This window comes from Larus michahellis, chromosome 11, assembly GCF_964199755.1.
Source record: "Larus michahellis chromosome 11, bLarMic1.1, whole genome shotgun sequence".
NCBI classification, from domain to species: Eukaryota; Metazoa; Chordata; class Aves; order Charadriiformes; family Laridae; genus Larus; species Larus michahellis.
Window position 1 is genome coordinate 15,693,302 of NC_133906.1, and position 17,320 is coordinate 15,710,621.

The 17,320-nt window shown below is 44.9% G+C and overlaps 1 protein-coding gene across 5 annotated transcripts in view; it reads left to right on the plus strand.

Moving 5' to 3' along the window:
* Positions 1–16,744, plus strand: part of SLC25A48 (solute carrier family 25 member 48) — a 28,491-nt gene extending 11,747 nt beyond the window's left edge. For 2 of the 5 annotated variants that reach the window (XM_074604289.1, XM_074604287.1), the window contains 2 exons: positions 59–192; positions 3,909–5,797. In XM_074604289.1, coding sequence (XP_074460390.1) covers positions 59–192; positions 3,909–4,271 — 497 coding nt within the window. In that variant the 3' untranslated portion in view covers positions 4,272–5,797. Of the gene's footprint in view, positions 1–58; positions 193–3,193; positions 3,324–3,908; positions 5,798–14,447; positions 14,493–14,595; positions 14,623–15,292; positions 15,422–16,426 lie in introns of those variants that run through there. The other 3 variants (XR_012589520.1, XM_074604286.1, XM_074604288.1) reach the window with 3 other exon arrangements.
* Positions 16,745–17,320: the final 576 nt, after the last annotated feature.

The following is a 17,320-nucleotide window of genomic DNA, read 5'->3' on the forward strand; positions in this document are numbered from 1 at the left end:
AGCTGCGGCCGTGGAAATAGGGAGAAGAAATTGTTCAAATACTTCTGCGTTTTTCTAGGAGCCATTTCCTGGGTGACTGCTACGCCAATGGACGTTGTGAAAAGTCGACTTCAGGCAGATGGAGTTCATTTAAACAAGTACAAAGGGACCCTTGACTGTATCTTGCAGAGCTACCGGAACGAGGGCCTAAAAGTAAGTGATATTTCAAGTAAAATCTGGACATTAGGCATTTAATTTTCACTTGGGAAATGCAATGGCTGTTACGAACCTACCTGCAGGGTTGAGAGACAGCTAAAGCCAGTTAGTTACTGCTAAATTATAATAATGACAGTCGGTAATTATAGTGCAGATTCTTTCTAAATCATAATAGTGAGAGTAATAATGCACCTTACAGCAATGAAAAAATGAACGACTGGGGGTCACGGTCTGCTGGTGTAATTAACTTAAAATAACACTTCATGTGAGTGCATTTAATTGTGGATGTGATTTATCATAAATTAGAGGTAGAAATCCTTGCCTCCGTGATTGTTTTGACAAAATGCAGAGGTTAAATGGTTCCCACTGACACCGAAGTCAATGGGAATTGATTCCAGCAGGACCGTGCTGGCACCCAAGGTGCGTTGGGTCGCCTTGGGCAATGCTTTGGTGGAACTGATGCCGCATTTACCCTCATTTTCCACCAAGATAGAGCGGATTGAAAATGCTCTTAAATCAGAATTGCTTTGGCTTCAAACCTGAAGAAGGGCTGTGTGCCAAAAAATACTTATCTCTTTTTCTGACTTTGTCTATCAGTGTAATAAAAGTTGTTTGTTCTACCTGCAAACTTTGCCTCTGCTGAATGTGAATGGCAGAGAACCAGGGTTTGCAGCTTTATTGCGCTGCCAATGCACGGTTATGAGAAGCGACGTCTCCTGATATTGATATAAATCTGTATTTAAGTTGTCACCAAAACATGATGTGGGCTTTTAGCTCCAAAGGGTTGATTTTCACACTCTGTGGGGAAAGTAACAAGTTACAAAGAGAAAAAATAACCTGCAAAATCACAAGTTGGTGTGATTTAAATATTTGCCAACCTATTGCCACTATATTACGGCAGCTGTCACAGCAGCCTGGTTTGTTTTTTGCCGTTGAGCGAAGAAAGTCACATTCCTATGACGCACAGGCACCGGGAGAGACGCTAGAGACCCTGCTGGGATGGTCGGAGGAGGCTCAGGGTGCCCCAGGCTCTACGCAGAGTACCTGCCCTGCACGGGCAGTCTGGCACACAGTAAAACACAGGATGGGTGAAAAGGGAATTTCTATGTGTTTTCCTTTCTCTCTCCATCCTCATCCTCAGTCCAGGCACTTAAATTTTTTTGTTTGAGGTCTGCGCTGCCTGCAGTTTTTCTGCTCTCGTGCCTGGCACCCAGACCGAAGCCGGCAATAGGGTCGATGATAAGAGTGATAGATCCTTCTCTTATAAGCAAAAATCTCTTTAGATGTTAGGAAACACAAAGATGATAAATGGCAAACCCAGCTCTGGATGTTTTCATTCTGGGACAAAGGAACGGCATTCACAGTGCTGAAAACAATTGCCCGGCACACAAAAAAATGTAAATATAGCCCTCTTCTTTCTCCGTAGTCAGGTGTGTTCATTCTGATGAGAAAAGTTTATGGCTTTTCTTCATATGTCTTCATTATTATTTAATTTGTCTCTCTTGTGTTCCTTTATAGCTACTGCAAAAATATAAATTTCCTCCCAGAAAATTCTGTCTTTCCTAACAAAATAAGAGCCCAATAAATCAAGTAATACCCTAAATATCCCAATATTGCAATTTCACATTGCAAACTCTATCCTAAACAATGGGAAGATGTTTTGATTCTGCCTGGTACAAGTCGGCACCATTCACTGGATTTATTGGATACAAAACGTGGCTGTGTTTAGCAGAGCTCAGTATTTCAGGGGAAATACTGATTAGATACTTAAATCTATGGGCTTCTGGTCTTAGAGCCGAGATCTTCCGTGCTTTCTTACAGCAGGCGTGGGAGTTTTGCCTTTGTAGCGCGTGGAAGGGCTTGCTTTGCTGACGTTACTTTTCACGTCTATTCTGAACTTCTGGTGCTTAGAGTAGTGACCACAGTGATTAGCCTGGGTCGTTAATGGGGTGAGTTTGTGAGAAATAGGCCAGCAGAGATACTCCCTGCAATCACCAGGCAACAATGTTTGTAAAGAGGAGGTTTTTCGAAGGGAGACAAGCCAATGCCAGGAGCAAGAAGCAACAAGGGCACCTTCTCTGCTTTCCAGAAAGCACTTTACTGTTCAAGGACTTAAAAAACGCAGGGTCTTGTAAATGCCAGCATCTTTCCAAAAAATACATATTCAGCAGAAGGGGAAGTCATATTTATTATATATATTCATCTTTATTATTATATATTATATATATTCATATTTATTATCTTGATGAAAGAAAACACTGGTATATGTATGAGCACCAAACCTTGACCTTAGGAACCCACAGGTGAAAAAATAAGCTTCTATCAAGTATTTTTTTCCCAAAGTTGGTGGCAAGAGCTGGCTCTCAGCAAGGTACGGAGCAAGTCTAGTTTTCTGCTGATTGAGAAATTGTTTCTATGCTCAAAGGTGAAAGCTGCAAAATAGTCCGCGTGGCACAGCGCCCGCATTGGCCGGGCTGGCTCACAGCCACACCGCTCCTCCCTCTCTGATTCTCAAACGTCTTCTGCACCCATAGACCCAACCCCGGGAGTCTGAGCATTTGCTGCATGAAAGCAACAGCTTTCTTGTACCCTGGGGTGTGCATGACCCCCTCATGCTTATCTTATGTATGCACAGGGAAGGAGGGGCTGTAGCTGGATAGGACAACACTGGAAGATGTTCTAGATTTCTTGCTTTCTGCTCTACAGCAGTGGCATGAGGCCATTTTTTACCCTCTACCTCTCGTAGCTCTTGCTGGTAGATGCGGAGGGGAGGTCCATAGGGAGACTGGAGCCCAGTGATACCAAACCAGTGACCTTTGCCATTGCGTTTCCGTTCTCCAGCGCAGACTTTAGCAAAGACCGGCAGTGAGAATCTATCTCCTGAGTAAACCAATATTTGGTTCTTCAGAAGCCCACCATGACTTCGTTCAATGTTTTCTTCTTCTTCTTAAAATAGCCGGTATATTCCTATGCTCTAACCTTTCTCCATCCCCAACAGGTCTTTTTTAGGGGCGTCACGGTCAATGCAGTGCGAGGATTCCCAACGAGTTCAGCCATGTTTCTTGGCTATGAACTTTCCCTCAAAGCAATGAAAAGAGACCAAAATGAGAGCAATCCTTAACTTCCAGGTCAGCGCATGAAGACCCTCTAGCTTTATTAAAATTAGAGAATTAATCTTTGAAACAAATGGAGTTGCAATTGTATAGATCCTCTGAAAGTCAGATACCTTACATATGTACCTACATCTGAATAGTCAAACACTTTTCAAATTTGGGTCTGTGGGATTCGGAGCAGACAACAGATGTGCCGATGGATTTTGGTTTCATTCCAGATCTCCTGGAGTTTCATTACAATCCATTCTGATTGTTGTGATTGTTTTGATGAGTGTGAATCAGAAAAGAAAACCTGAAAGGAGAATATTCTCTAGAATTCTATGAGTTTTGAAATCTCATTCTCACTGAAGTCCCTGCACAATATCCTTTCCTCCTTTGATCCATCCACGCAGACCTGAAATTAAGCCCTTTCAAAGTGTCTTGACTACCAACTCACAGTTTTACTCTTTCCCTCATAAACCTAGGGTTGCATTAAGGAGCAGCATCAAAAATACCCGATTACAGAAATTTTTTTAGCACTTAAATACTCAAGATTATTCTTCGCAGTCTTTGCTGTTTTCTGCAGTACGTTATAAACCTCCTTCTTTCTTATTTCAAAAGTGTTGCCAAGAAGACCTGAAAGTCTCCTACTTCCCTGAGCCAAATCAGCAGTGTGGTGGTGGTGAGGGCTCAGCTGCTCTGACTGAAGACTCCTGTTCCTGCACCTATGGCATCTCCATTTTCTTCTGCCATGGACTTAGTCCCTGGAGGACTCCAAAAACTGCACCAGCTCAATCAAATCCAAAGACTGCTTTTTTTATCAAATCTTTCACTCTGTTGTCTAAGAGCACGTTAATAATTCCCATTTTGGTGTTGGGCTTTTTCACCGATGACATTTTTCCCATTGAGCCAAGAGAACAACTTACTTCCCTTACCCACACCAGTGAGATATACCCCAAAACCAGCCCAACCGACACCGGATGAGAGAGCGTCTTTTGTACAACACTGCGTTAATACTCATCTTTTATGTGAACAAGGAAAGGGGGAGCTGTGATGGGTGTGCAGGTGCTTTTCATGTTGGAAGGTCTGGATTCCCACCAAATCCTAGCTTGCTTTCAGGATCAAAGAAACGGATGACTCCACCCGTATGAACGGATACTCATATTTTACATCACAGAACTCTCCAGTTTGCCACAATTTAACACGTTATTATGAAAATATGTGAAGGGCTTCAACAGCTTCAGTTATCCAAGGCATAAATTAAATTGGGAAGAAGAAGGACGTTAAATTCAGAGACTAAGCTGCTATTTTTCTTCAGAAAACAATAGAACAAGTCCGCATTTCATATGGATAGGTGCCTACTGATTTACCGAACTCGCCTTGTGTAGCCCTCCAGGGACCTGCTAGAGGTATCTCGTCAGACCTTCTGATTTCCCTGATGTGACAGTCCAACTTGCCAACTCCCAAACCCTGCAGACATCACTTTGCAGCCTTCAGAGACCACCACCAAAGGAAGTCTCTTCAAGGGATGCAGGGTTTATCCCAAACTATTGTCTAAAATACATGGGCCAACTTCAGACTTCCAGCTCTTTGCTGCAATTCCACTGAGATGACTGGGGCAGACCCAGGTCTCTCTGTGGTCTACCTCAGCCTTTCAGTTATTCCAAGATCTTTTACATCATGATTACTGCTGTTAAATATCTTCATGCTTTATTTTCTAAGCATGGAGCTTCTGATGCCAAAAACCAAGAAGAACCAGCTCTGCTGGGACAAGAAGACTCCAGTGGCAGTGGCAGGAGAGGCTGAGGGGTAACAGCCTCGCATGAAGAGGGACATGGGGGAACAGCGTGGGACAACACTGTCCTCTGAGAAATGTACAGTTCCCTGCATCTTCCTCTGGAGAAGAAGAGCTCTGGGGAAAAAGCCCAGCAATGGCAGTTTTAGCAGATGCCCTCAATAAAGGTTTCTGAAGACAACCTGGAGCAGCTGTCCAGCTTTCCTCCATAAAGGGAGAAGAAGGAAAGAGAAACTCCTAAGTTCTCTTCCCCGGATTAATGGAGGAATTGGTGGCAAGACTTGAAGACCTCTGCAGAAAGTGCCTAAAACCTCGGGTCTGGAGCCAGACTCAGAAACGGGGTCCCCAACATTGGTCTCCTCTTCGCTCTGGCCCAAATGAAAACCAGAAGCGTGGCTTCCTCCAAAACCAGCCTTAAAGTTGGAGAAACAGCTGGTGTTGCTTCATCTCAGGACTTGCACGCAAGGAGGTTCACAGTGCCTTTGAGCTTGGCGAGAGCACAGGGATCTGTTTTTGATAAACAATATGTATAAAACTGATGAGCCTTCACACAAGTATTTGTTGCTGGCTGCATTTAAGGATTCATCCTTTCCATGTTACCTGTTTTAATGCATATATGTAAAACGTTCTCCAGATGCGTAACATCTTATGTCTCCAGGGATAATTCTCGGGGAGACCATTTGTTTAGTGCAAATAAATGGTGATACTTATCTGATTGCCTTATGTAAAATGGACCATGAATTAATTAAACTGCTGAGGTTTGCAATGAGCTGCGTATCTGGATCACCCTCACAGTGCGCAGGTTTGGTGTGTTCAGTGCCCTTCTGGGCTTAAGGCCCCAAGACCCATGTTGGAGTCACCTGGTGATTCTTCCTGGCATTCTTCATCCAATTAAACCAATTTTGAGATGGATGCTCAGGATTTACTTGGACAAAACTCTTGTGAAATGCACACCCACCAGAAGGAGCTGTCGGGGAGAGCTGTGGATTTCCAGGCGTTGAAAGGGAGCAGAGGGCAGAAAGTTTTTAGTACAAAAAATATGCAAAGCAAATGAGGAGCGAATAAAAGGCTTTGGCCACATGATGGCACCCTCGTCCGTGGCAGGGCATGCCCCTGTGCTCCTCACCGCCCCACTTACTCCAGCTGCCAGGAAACCTCTTTCTGCCTTGCCCCATTCAACCCCGAGCCCACGTTTGCTGCCAGACCAGCACATGGTCCCATCCCAACAGCGCAGCCCCTCGCTCGGCAGCAGATTTTGGGGTGCCCCTGCCCTCCCAATGGCTCACCCGGCCCGGCAGGAGGGAGTCAAGCCCTGGATGCACTGGTTAATAGGTGTATCACCCCATTGGCATCCATAGACAAACCATGAGTGAGGCAAAGCAATGCCAGGCTGGTGCATGAGGGTTTAGAGGGTGTCAGCAGCCCCAGCCACTGCGCAGGAGATGGGGCTGATGCTGGGTCAGGCACAGCAGGGTTGGGACAAGCAGCGGTTGAGGCACAGCACTAGGTGGCACAGTTGTACCCATCGCCGTGACGGTACGTGATTGGTACGATTGGCTGTGAGCCCAATAAATAATCCAGTCTTGCTTTTGACATAATGAGTGCTTGACTGTGTCACTAAGGAAAGAGGTCTGGTGGTGGGGTCGAGTGCTGCCACAGTGGGGGTCAGGCCCGTGTCTCAAAGATGAGGGATGGCAATTACAATTTACGCACGCTGAGACTTGACAGGTCTGTGTCTTGTGAATGATTTTCCTTATGATATATCAAATGCAGTAGTTTTTAGAGATAATATCAATGTCGCTATCCACTGATAGAAACTAGGATCTCTAAGGAATCCTCTTCGGGGACCTGCTGATGGGATTTTAAAACAGTGCCAACAGTTTGCCATAGAAACAGCTGAGTCAAATCCCTTGTATGGGACACTGATTGCATATGTTGGTGGTTTTGTCCCTGAATTACACAAAAGAAAAATTCCCTGCGTCAACGGAATTCAGGATACAGACCTGCCCCTCTGCCAGTGCTGTAGCCACAGTGACCTGCCGTCGGCGGCACGTTCCCCACACACACTGGAGTGGGAGACACCATCCGCTTGACAGCTTGTTCACAGATGCTCACAGAGCCCCACATTTGTAAGATAAATGCAGCAAATCCTGAAATTGGTAAAAAATGAGACGGGAGACCAGAAGGACCAGGGAAACCTACTTCTATGTTTTTCTTGCCTGGAATATGAAAGCATATTTAGACTCGTCATGCCCCAAATGAGTCTGTAATTGCCCAACTTTCATGTCGCTGGTGGTGTTCCAGCTCTTACAACACCTTATATTACTTAATGAGACCATGTAGCTGTTTTTCCCAGTTTATACACTGTGTAGTGCTATGGAAGGAAAAAAAAGGTAACAGCAGGTTATTTCCCCAGTTAAAAAAATGGGAACCAATTTCCCAGTGAAAAGCAATTTTTCTGGACAATAGCCCTGACCTGGAGGACGGTCTTTGGTTGCTGGGACAAGCTTCGTGACATCCATAGAGGGGGGGGACGGTGAGGAGGGAGCAGGCTGGGGCTGCTCTCTGGCCAGGGGGCAAGGAGGGGGCCACCTCACCTCCCTGTTTCTGCCTCCCCGCTGCTGCTGGGCACCTATAATGCCCTTGAGTCCTTCTCCCAGGCAGGGTGCAGGTGACATCGCGTGCAGGCGCTTGCCCCCAGGGGTTTTAGTGCCTGCTGAAGCCCTGCCTCTGATCGCTCTGGGCCAGGCTGAGATTTTCTCATGCCTCGGGAGTCACTGCCTGGTGTGTCCACACTCAGGGGAGGGCGAGAACACCGTCTCCATCTCCGTTTCTCTTTTTCTGTTGCGCTCTGAGACAGAGCAGTAGGTGACGTCTTTGCAGACATTAAGATATAATATATCTCCTCGGTTTATCTGAAGTTCCTTGTTCTGTCGTAGAGATTGATATAGTGGAGATTTCTCTCCCAGACATTGCATTCATGTGAGCCAAGAAGGCCAACGCCTGGCTTGTATCCGTGAAGAAAAAGGTGAAGTGCAGAGTCAGAAGAAATGGAGCGATCCAAGGAGAGAAGTGGGAAGAAGTTCAAGTTGCTAAATTGAATACAAACTGCACATGAACGGCTTCCTTTCTCTACAGCCACCTTCTGCCTATATATGCTCCTATGGTGATGCAAAGACTGATCATTGCCAACTTAGATAAGCAGTATGTAAAGTCTCCTTCCAGAGATAGGCTCCAAAGGGAATTGAGCCATGCACTGAGGGGAAATTTAAGTAGTTACACTGATTTTCAAAGTAGTTTTCCTGAACTGTAGATCCTGCGACAGCTCCAGTCAGATATTACTGGAATCACCAACCTGCTGAGAGCCAGACATGCAGCAGAAGAATATATTTTTAAGGGGGTCTCAGAGGTCCCGTATGAGGTCTCACTGTAAGATATAAAATGCTGAAAACATCAAGAAATCCTTTCTTAGTCTAGGTGAAATACCAAAGCTGCTGGGTTGTAGATCACGAAACCTCTGCAAAGAAAAGAAGGTCCTCTTAAGTGATGGAGAAAGCAACAGGGAACCTTGGGTCACCGGGAGAAGGAGTTGGAGAAACAAGAAACTTGCAAGAGGGGAAGCATAGGCTGAGATTGCCCTGCTGCCAACACTCGCTGCTTCACGACTGGCACCTCCATGGCCTCGTCTGCTGTAAGAGCATCAGGACTTACATAGCTTATCTGCATGGACTGGACCGGCTCATGGTCTATTCCCCCACGTTTCAAAACACTTTAGCGCTAACATAGCCTACTTTACATATACTATGGAAAGAACTGCCAAGACTTGTGGAAGAGGGCCAGGCTGCTCTTACTCATGCAACTAGGTGTGAACCAATATCCGTGCTTATTTTGTTATTAAGTTGTGATTGCTGTGTTTCCATCAAGCAATCTGCAGGTGCTTTGTCAATGCTTCCAGCATGGGAAGCGAGCTACAGTACGGGTATGGTAGGTGGAGGGCTCTAACGCAGCCACGGGGTGAATGCGTTGTGCTGTCTCTCCATCCTACGTGTCCAACCTTCCTCCGTGTGCTGTGCTGAGAAGGACATCCTGCACCCAGGGGCACCTCGCAGTGGGACAAGCCAGGAAGGGTGAGTGGACTTAAGACCTGAGAGCTCTGCAATGTTTTTCTTTCCTAGTGCGAAAGTGGTCAGGACCACAAAAGGAGATGCTGAAGTGAGAACAACGGCATCAGGAAAATCTTAAAATACAAGAGATCTGGCAACCTCTGTGGGCGATTCCTGTTTTCCTCTGCTTACTTACAGAGGCTGTCGGTTGTGAGATGCACTTGCAATAAGTGCAATGCCCAGCATGGCTGCCACGTTGCTGCCAGGGCTTTTCGCTTTTAGATGCCTCAGCTCTTGCTAAATATCATTGCAGCACGGAAAGCTTGGCTCCCCTGCTAGAAAACCCAGGAAAGCTCTGGTGACTGTATTATTGCATGAAACAAGGATGACTCGCAGCTCTGAAGGTTCTCCTCAGCTGTGCTCCCCCATCTCACAGCTCTTGCGCACAACCAGTTTTGATTAGCTAGCTTGATTGATTTCCAATTAATTTAAACTCTTCTGAAAGTAATGGGGGCTCCATTATCTACAGAAGCTAACCTGAGTCTGGGGATATCCCATGGTCCATCTGCAAGGACAGAGCAGAACTTGCAGCTCTCAGGAGATGTCACTGCCCTCTTCAAGCTGGCACGTGAAATGTTCCCTGAGTTCATCTGGATTTTACACCTTTCTGTCATAGACAATCTTGCTATTACTATGCAATGGTTTAGCCTTTTGTGGAGGAATTAGAATGACCCTGTTTTCCTGTATTTCTACACTGGCATATGTCATCTTTATCTAAGAGAAAGGAAAAAAAAACCGAAAACCTCCAAACCACCTTATGTCTGGAAAATGAAACTATCAATAGCATCTTTTCATTTGTGGTCTTTGCAAGCTCTTACATCTTGATCAGTGTACACAGCAAATGTAAAACAAGCTGGTATGTTATCTTGGTGTTTTTCTTCTACAGGGAATCTTTTTTCTACATTAAAAAAAGCCCAAACCATACAGAGTTTCTTGGAAACACAACAGTGGGACGCAAATTCTTTCATGAGAACTCAGATCTGGAGGTTCACGCTGACCAGGCTAAAATAGTTATCTGGAAATTGGGCATTTGTGTCGCATTTTCGGTCAATCAACCTCTCATCAAAATAGGTGCATGAAAAGAGAATATATCCCAAATGTACAGGATGTGAGATGAGGATTCCCAAAGGAGCCAGAGGGAACTGCCTGTAAGGCAGCACAGAAATATATTGGGAGAGTTTTTTGTGTTCACCTTTTCCAAATACCTGTTCTGGCCTGAAACCTTACAATCCTGTTACTTGAAAGTTTTGACCTTGACCCCGGCACACCCAGCTGATGTGCTCCCCTGGTGCTGGCAGTGCCCTCTGCCCCCTTCCTCGCTCTGCTGATCCACTGCATCCTTTAGGATGTAGGGAAGCGATAAGAAGGATGGAGATATACCATCTCCTCATGCATGGTCCTGCCCCAGGCTGAGAACCGCAACTTTCCCCGCTCAGGTTTCCCAATGGCAACATAGGGGATGTTTCTACATTGTGGGCTTTGAGCTTGGTCACCTTTCCTAAAAATCCTGGGTTTCAGTCCTTTGTTTCTGTTTTTTTTCCAGCTAGAAAGCCTAAAAGGGAGGAAAAAAGCTTCAGAAAGACCAGACTTAGCACTGATGGCTCCCCACTTTGACAACCGGCCTTTTGAGGCTTGTGGGTTTGCAACCTTGGAGGGAAGCAGACTCACACTGTCACCTTCCAACCTGCTCCAATATATTATGAATTTGTTTCAGCTTTTTTGCACGATGGTCGAAAAACCTCTGTTTCCTCTCTACATTTTGGCCTGTGTTGTTTAGAGAGAGATTAAGGGAGCAGAACAGCGGCAGATCAGATATCTAGACACGAGGACAAAAAATAAAATGCTGATTGTATTTAACACACAAATGACAACATATTTGTGAAAATACGTTGCTGCAGCTGTTAATCAAAATGAAGACTTCTAAAATATCAAAACTAAGTGTTTAAAGATCATATTAAAAACCTGGTCTTTTTGCTGGGATGGCAGAAAATATTAATTTCCATGGTCTTTGAATCAGCCTCTACATTCCAGAATAGAGCCTAAACTCTCCAAAGAGAAGCCGTAACTTGTGCCACTCACTTCTGTGCACAATCCACTACTCCTCTAACCGATACATGGAAAGTTCTTTCTCTGCCAGTTTGACTTCTGGTGATTTCTGATTCACTGTAGATTGAATACAGCTTTTCTGGTGACCCATCTACCCTGGAGCAACAACAGCATGAGACGGATCTCACTGAGCAATCGAATGGAAATGAAAAGATGTAGAGATAGCGCTGGCACCACTGGCAGCCAGAGACTGTGAGGAGGAACCGCAGGAGCAGGGAGCCGCCCAGGAGCAGCTCTGGAAGCTCTGCCACTCTGATTTCCAACCTGTGACAAAAATACAGATCTTATCTTTTTGGGTGGTAGGCCTGGGAAGCAATTATCTGGTCTGCTCACTGTCCAGCGAGCATAATTACATCTCATTAATGGAAAGGTCCTAATTGTGTGTCTTGCATCCAATTTATGCCATCAATCGCTTTTAGTTACAGAGCATGGCAGCTGCATTGAGACACTATTCCTTAGGTGAAGAGGCCTCAGAGACCCTGCTAAGTATATCAGATTTTGTAAAATCCTTGCAAAGATGGAGCGCGGCAGCTGCTGGGCAAAATGGGATTTCTAATGAACATATTTTCCTTAAAAACAAGAAGCGGTAGAAACCCCTGGCTGTCACAAAGAGCCCCTTGTCCCTCTGCCCCCATGGCTTGTTACCGTATTCCTTGCACAACCTTGGCTAAATCAAAGATGCTTGTGAATTCCTTCCTGTAAAACCATGTAAAATTCTTTTCTCAACCATGTGAGAAACCGAGTGTTCCACAACCGTTGCACATCATTTATTTCCTTCAGGGATTTACGCTTTGAACTAATTGTTCTCGCTCTTGCTGTGGGGCTTTACTGGCTGAAGAAACAGAGCGTAGCACACCCATGGCTCCGCTTGAGCAAAAGGCTGTTTCCTCAAGGGACACCTACCCATCCCAGCAGTCTCTTTACTGCCTTTCAGGGAATCACAGGCTCTTGATCACAAATCAATGATTTAGGCCTTCTCAAACAGCCCAGTAGAATCATAGAATCATAGAATTGTTGAGGTTGGAAGGGACCTTTAAGATCATCGAGTCCAACCTTTAGCCTACCCTGACAAGAGCCACTTCTAAACCATGTCCCTCAGTGCCCCATCTACTCTTTTTTTAAACACCTCCAGAGATGGTGAATCCACCACCTCCCTGGGCAACCTATTCCAATGTTTAATAACCCTTTCAGTGAAAAAATGTCTCCTAATATCTAATCTAAACCTCCCCTGACGTAACTTGAACCCGTTTCCCCTCGTCCTATCACTTGTCACCAGGGAGAAGAGGTCAGCCCCCATCTCTCTACAACCTCCTTTCAGGTAGTTGTAGAGGGTGATAAGGTCTCCCCTCAGCCTCCTCTTCTCCAGGCTAAACAACCCCAGCTCCCTCAGTCGTTCCTCATAAGGTTTGTCCTCCAGGCCCCTCACCAGCTTTGTAGCCCTTCTCTGGACACGCTCCAACACCTCAATGTCCCTCTTGTAGTGCCTTGAAATACGCCACTGCCCGGCTCATGAACACCATCCCTCCCTGTGATACGCTTTTGTGCCTCTGTGCATCCTAACGTAGCCTGCTGCCAGCTTTAGCTTGCCAAGGGAGGGCTCCTGGCTTCTTCTAGGTATTCCCCGGGGCTTGTGTGAAAGCTGTAGCTGAGTGATGGGATGGTACACTTCCCACACTAAATCATCTAAGGACAAACTTCAAAGAAAAGGCAGGGAGCATCTGCCCCAGCCTGGAGCCGGCGCTGGGTGCGCAGGCAGGCACACGGGGGCAGGAGAAGCAGGCAGAGCCTCCTGCGCTCCCCCGGGCAGGCAGCAGAGCCCCGCTTGGCCAGATGAATCCCTTGCCCATAGGCAAATGCCAGAGAAAAAAACCCGGCAAATTGCAACCCGATGTTTTCTCTTTCCAGGACAGTTTCCAGTGAGATCGCACTCACCCTTCAGCCAGACTGACCAGCAGAAAGCTCAACCTTTTGGAGAAGAACTTTGAGGCATAACAGGCTTTAAGGCATAACAGGAGGGAAGCTTAAAAGTCAACACTGGGGATATTAAAAACACCTGAAGGGCTACCACTTGCTCTGCCAAGGTGTGCAACTTGAAAAAAGGAAGCCTCTGTGGCCACAGAAAGCTCTAGCAGACATTCAACCTGATTTGGAGACTCCATCTGGGAGAATTTCCAAGTTAATACCATTTTGGTCACCTAGGAATGGTTTTGCATCCACTCCTTTCTGCTTCAAAGGGACCAGGTGGGATGTGACATCTGAGGGCCCGATCCTTATCTGCACACTGGTGCACTTGCACTCGGCAGAGGTGGGATCGAGGACTATGGGATCACTCTCCGGCAGCTGTAATTCGGCCTGACAACCTCCCCAGGCACTGTTCCACAACTCCGTCCATTCATCTGCTCAACAGAGCCCTGCAGCGTTGGCAACTCTCTCTGAGAAAGGTCCTGCTTTGAATCCAGGGGGAAGCCAGCTCGCAGCCTGGCAGTGTGTTTTCTCAGGAACTTGGGCAATGCTGAACATTATTGTCTCTTCGCTTTCATGGAACTGTAATTTACATAAGCATAGGAGACAAAACCCACATCTGAAAAAAAACATGCTTTCGTAGATTTTTAACCATTGTTTCCTGTTGGGGTGTGATATCATAATGTTCAAATTAATCACTTCTGAGGAGCACTTGTGAATTTCCGCAGTACTAAAGAAAAGTCACTGCAGAAGGTGACTCAATTCCACGTTTGATTTCTCTAAAACGCTGTCCAAGCTAGTGGGAAAAAATAGTGGGCACCTGGTATCAGTTTTATAATTGGGTTTTTCCATATTAGAATGGGAATTTTGTGAAGACTCAATTAAAAGGAGTGTCCTCCTATTCTTCTGTCACCCATCAGGCTGAGTTGCACATGAATGCCAGCATGCTGTCATACATACTCTTCTCTTGTTTGCTGCTCTCTGTGCACGCACAGAATTGCAGCGTCCGTGAAATTATCCGGTATACAAATCGTCTACTTGTAAGTGGCTGTTTAGCACCGTAATTCTGTAAGAATGCATGCTTGTAAAGTAGATGATAATAAATAACTGATTTCTCTCTTGTTATTCTTGCAGGAGGAAAGGTCTCTAGGTTGCCCATGTAGGGAGACAGCTGGCAGTGTGAGTACATCGCTTTGAGACTCTCGTGAAACTAAACAAAAATGTACTTGTGTGTTGAATGCTAGCAATGCTGGATTTTAATGCTCACTCTTTTCACTTTCAGTCATGTTCATGTCTTCCCATTGCTGAGGTAAGTCTGGTTTTTTTAAGCTACTGTAGTTGTTCAAGAATTTCAGTATTAACTGAGTTTAAGTTTGTTCACTTTGCTCCTTATACAACTTTTGCTTTCGGTTATGAGGAAGATTTTAATACACCAGTAGCAGCAAAACTGAGCGTGATGAATAGTGGTGGAGAGGGAAGCAGAAGTCCTCCCATTACCAGTGCAACCAGAACCAAGCCCAGAGTCAGGCAAAAGTCTTCTGTGGGCTTGACTTACAAATCAAGAGATACATGTTCTTGCTTTGAAAATCTCCGCAAGACCTTGTTTTATGGTTAGGTGCCCAGTGAACCTGGGCCAGAGATGTCCGGCCTCAGATGCTCAGCTCTAGGTGTAGCCATTTTTGTAAGCCTCCTCAGATATGGTGAAACCCCGCATTTGCTGAAACTATACTTCAAAGAGGTTACTTTTACGGTTCAAGGTTTTCTGAGAGATGTGACAGGTGTTATTATACATGATATACAGGCACACATGATAATTCGGTGTTTTACAACCCCCCAAAGTTCTTGTATCAGTTTTCAATAGAACACAAAATATATTACATTTAACTGTGACTTGCTGCCGTGTTTAGGACTACATATTCTTGCTGTAGATAAACACAAAATGTATTCTATTTTTTTCTAATGCCTTCTTCATTTAACAGCCTGGCCATGAATTGGCATGCTTTGTGGAAGGAACCGAACACATGCGGCAAAACAACTTATCTTCAAACACAATAATTGAGTGGCTTAATCGAATCTTTCAGGCTCAACGGGACAGAAACCTCTGTGAAGTAAGACTTTTCTTACTCTTCCATAGCTCTTGGTCTATCTTCTACAAGAGAGAGGGTTTCTGATAATTTAAATATTTGTAGCTAAGTGTTGGATTAATTTCAAATTTGTTTTAAATCCTCCTTTTATGCAGGAGCCAGATATGATAGCTGCAACACGTGTGAGGCAATGGAAAGCTATTAAAATTGGCAGAGGAAGCAGGGAGATGGGTTCTGCCCTGCTGCGCTCTTGCCCGTCTCCAAACCCCTTTAGCATGAGGACCTGTCACTACAGATCTCTGGGAGAGGAGCTTTATTTAAATCACTTTTCTATTTTCCTTTCTCAAACTGTGTTCTTAGGCTAAATAGTAATGATATAAGACCAGAGAGATGAGCAGAAGCAGCGTGGCTGGGGACAGGCAGGCAGAGCCACCTCCTCTTCTGGAGCATTAACTCTACCTAAGCTGCAGTTTCTTCAAGGATACTTGGGCATGAAATACTGCTGTGAACTGCAGCATCTTCAAACTTGTGATGATGCTCCAGAAGACTCCTGGATCCCCAGATGAGTTTTCTGAGGCAGTGAAACATCCTTTATTTACACACTGAGCAAAACTGTTGTGTAACTCAGTGAGCCGGGGAAGAGGCTGGTGGTGCAGTGTCTCGAGCTCCTTTAAGCTGGTTTCAAACTTGCAAGGGGGAATATTGTTAGAGTGACACTGCAACACCGAGCAGGGCCACTGCCCTCGTCTTACCCAGCTTCTTAAACTGCTCTACCTGCCCTGTTTCCCGTGTTGAAAGAGCCTACTTCGAATGACTTCATTTATAACTATATGACAGTCCAGCCTCCACCTTCTTAGTCACCACGAAAAGCCGTTCTTACAGTCACTGCTCTAGGAACAGTTCTTAAGGAATTGTTTTTGAAATCCTTGCTTAGCTCCAAAGAATGTGTATTTTAACTGTTTCATCTAAGCCCTTTATTTTTTTATAAAATCTTTGGTAACTCAATCTTTGTTCTTTCTTCCATCACAGAGCCTGGCACGTGGGAAGCAATGCCAGTACAAGACCAAGGGAAATGTGAAGGAATTTTTGAAAAAAATCCTGCAAACGTATCAAGCAATCAATAAACGCAGAGCTTAAAAAAAAAAAATTAAAAATGATTTAAAAAACCAAACCTCTTCAATAAGAAGAGGGAACAGAAATGTTATTTATTGTATTTATTGTCCACCTGAAATATAAAAGGTGGAAATAACAACTGCTAAACCAATAAAACTATAATTTACATAAGCATCAAAAGGATTCGAGAATCTTCATTTTATAGGTTTTATATTTGCTGAAACCTGTGTTTGTACCAGTGAGTGTTAAGATGTTTCTGCAGAGCTCTGGTCCAACAGTTTCCCTCACGTGAGATGCCACAGCAAAATGCCCATGGGCTCGGGAACTTGAGTTTGCGCCAGTTCCCCTTCCTGTCCCCAGGACAGAAGTATTTGTGGACTTCAGATTCAAACAGAAATTCTAGGTTTCTTTCTGCCTCAGTTTTATTTTTTGATAACATCTACACACCATTCACTTTGCTTCTTTCTTGCAAGGTTGCAGATTTTCCTGCTCATAGCCGCTATTATTTTTTTTTCTTCTAAATATTCAGCAGTAGAGAATTCATGAACATCTTAATATACAAAAGCAAGACCATACCCAGGGTTAATTATAAGTTCTTAATGGGCTTGTGTATTTGCAACGTGTGAACAAGTTTCTTTCTCAGGATGTATTTAACACTGGCTTCAAAGAAGAGCTTTCTGTAGTGCCATGAGCTCAGATATGCTTCTCTATCACCTCTCCACTCAGCTCAGCAGAAACAAAAGAGGCAAAAAGGGAGCTTTGCTGGAAAAAACCCAAACATAAAGGGAGACGCTTATCTCAGCAACCTAT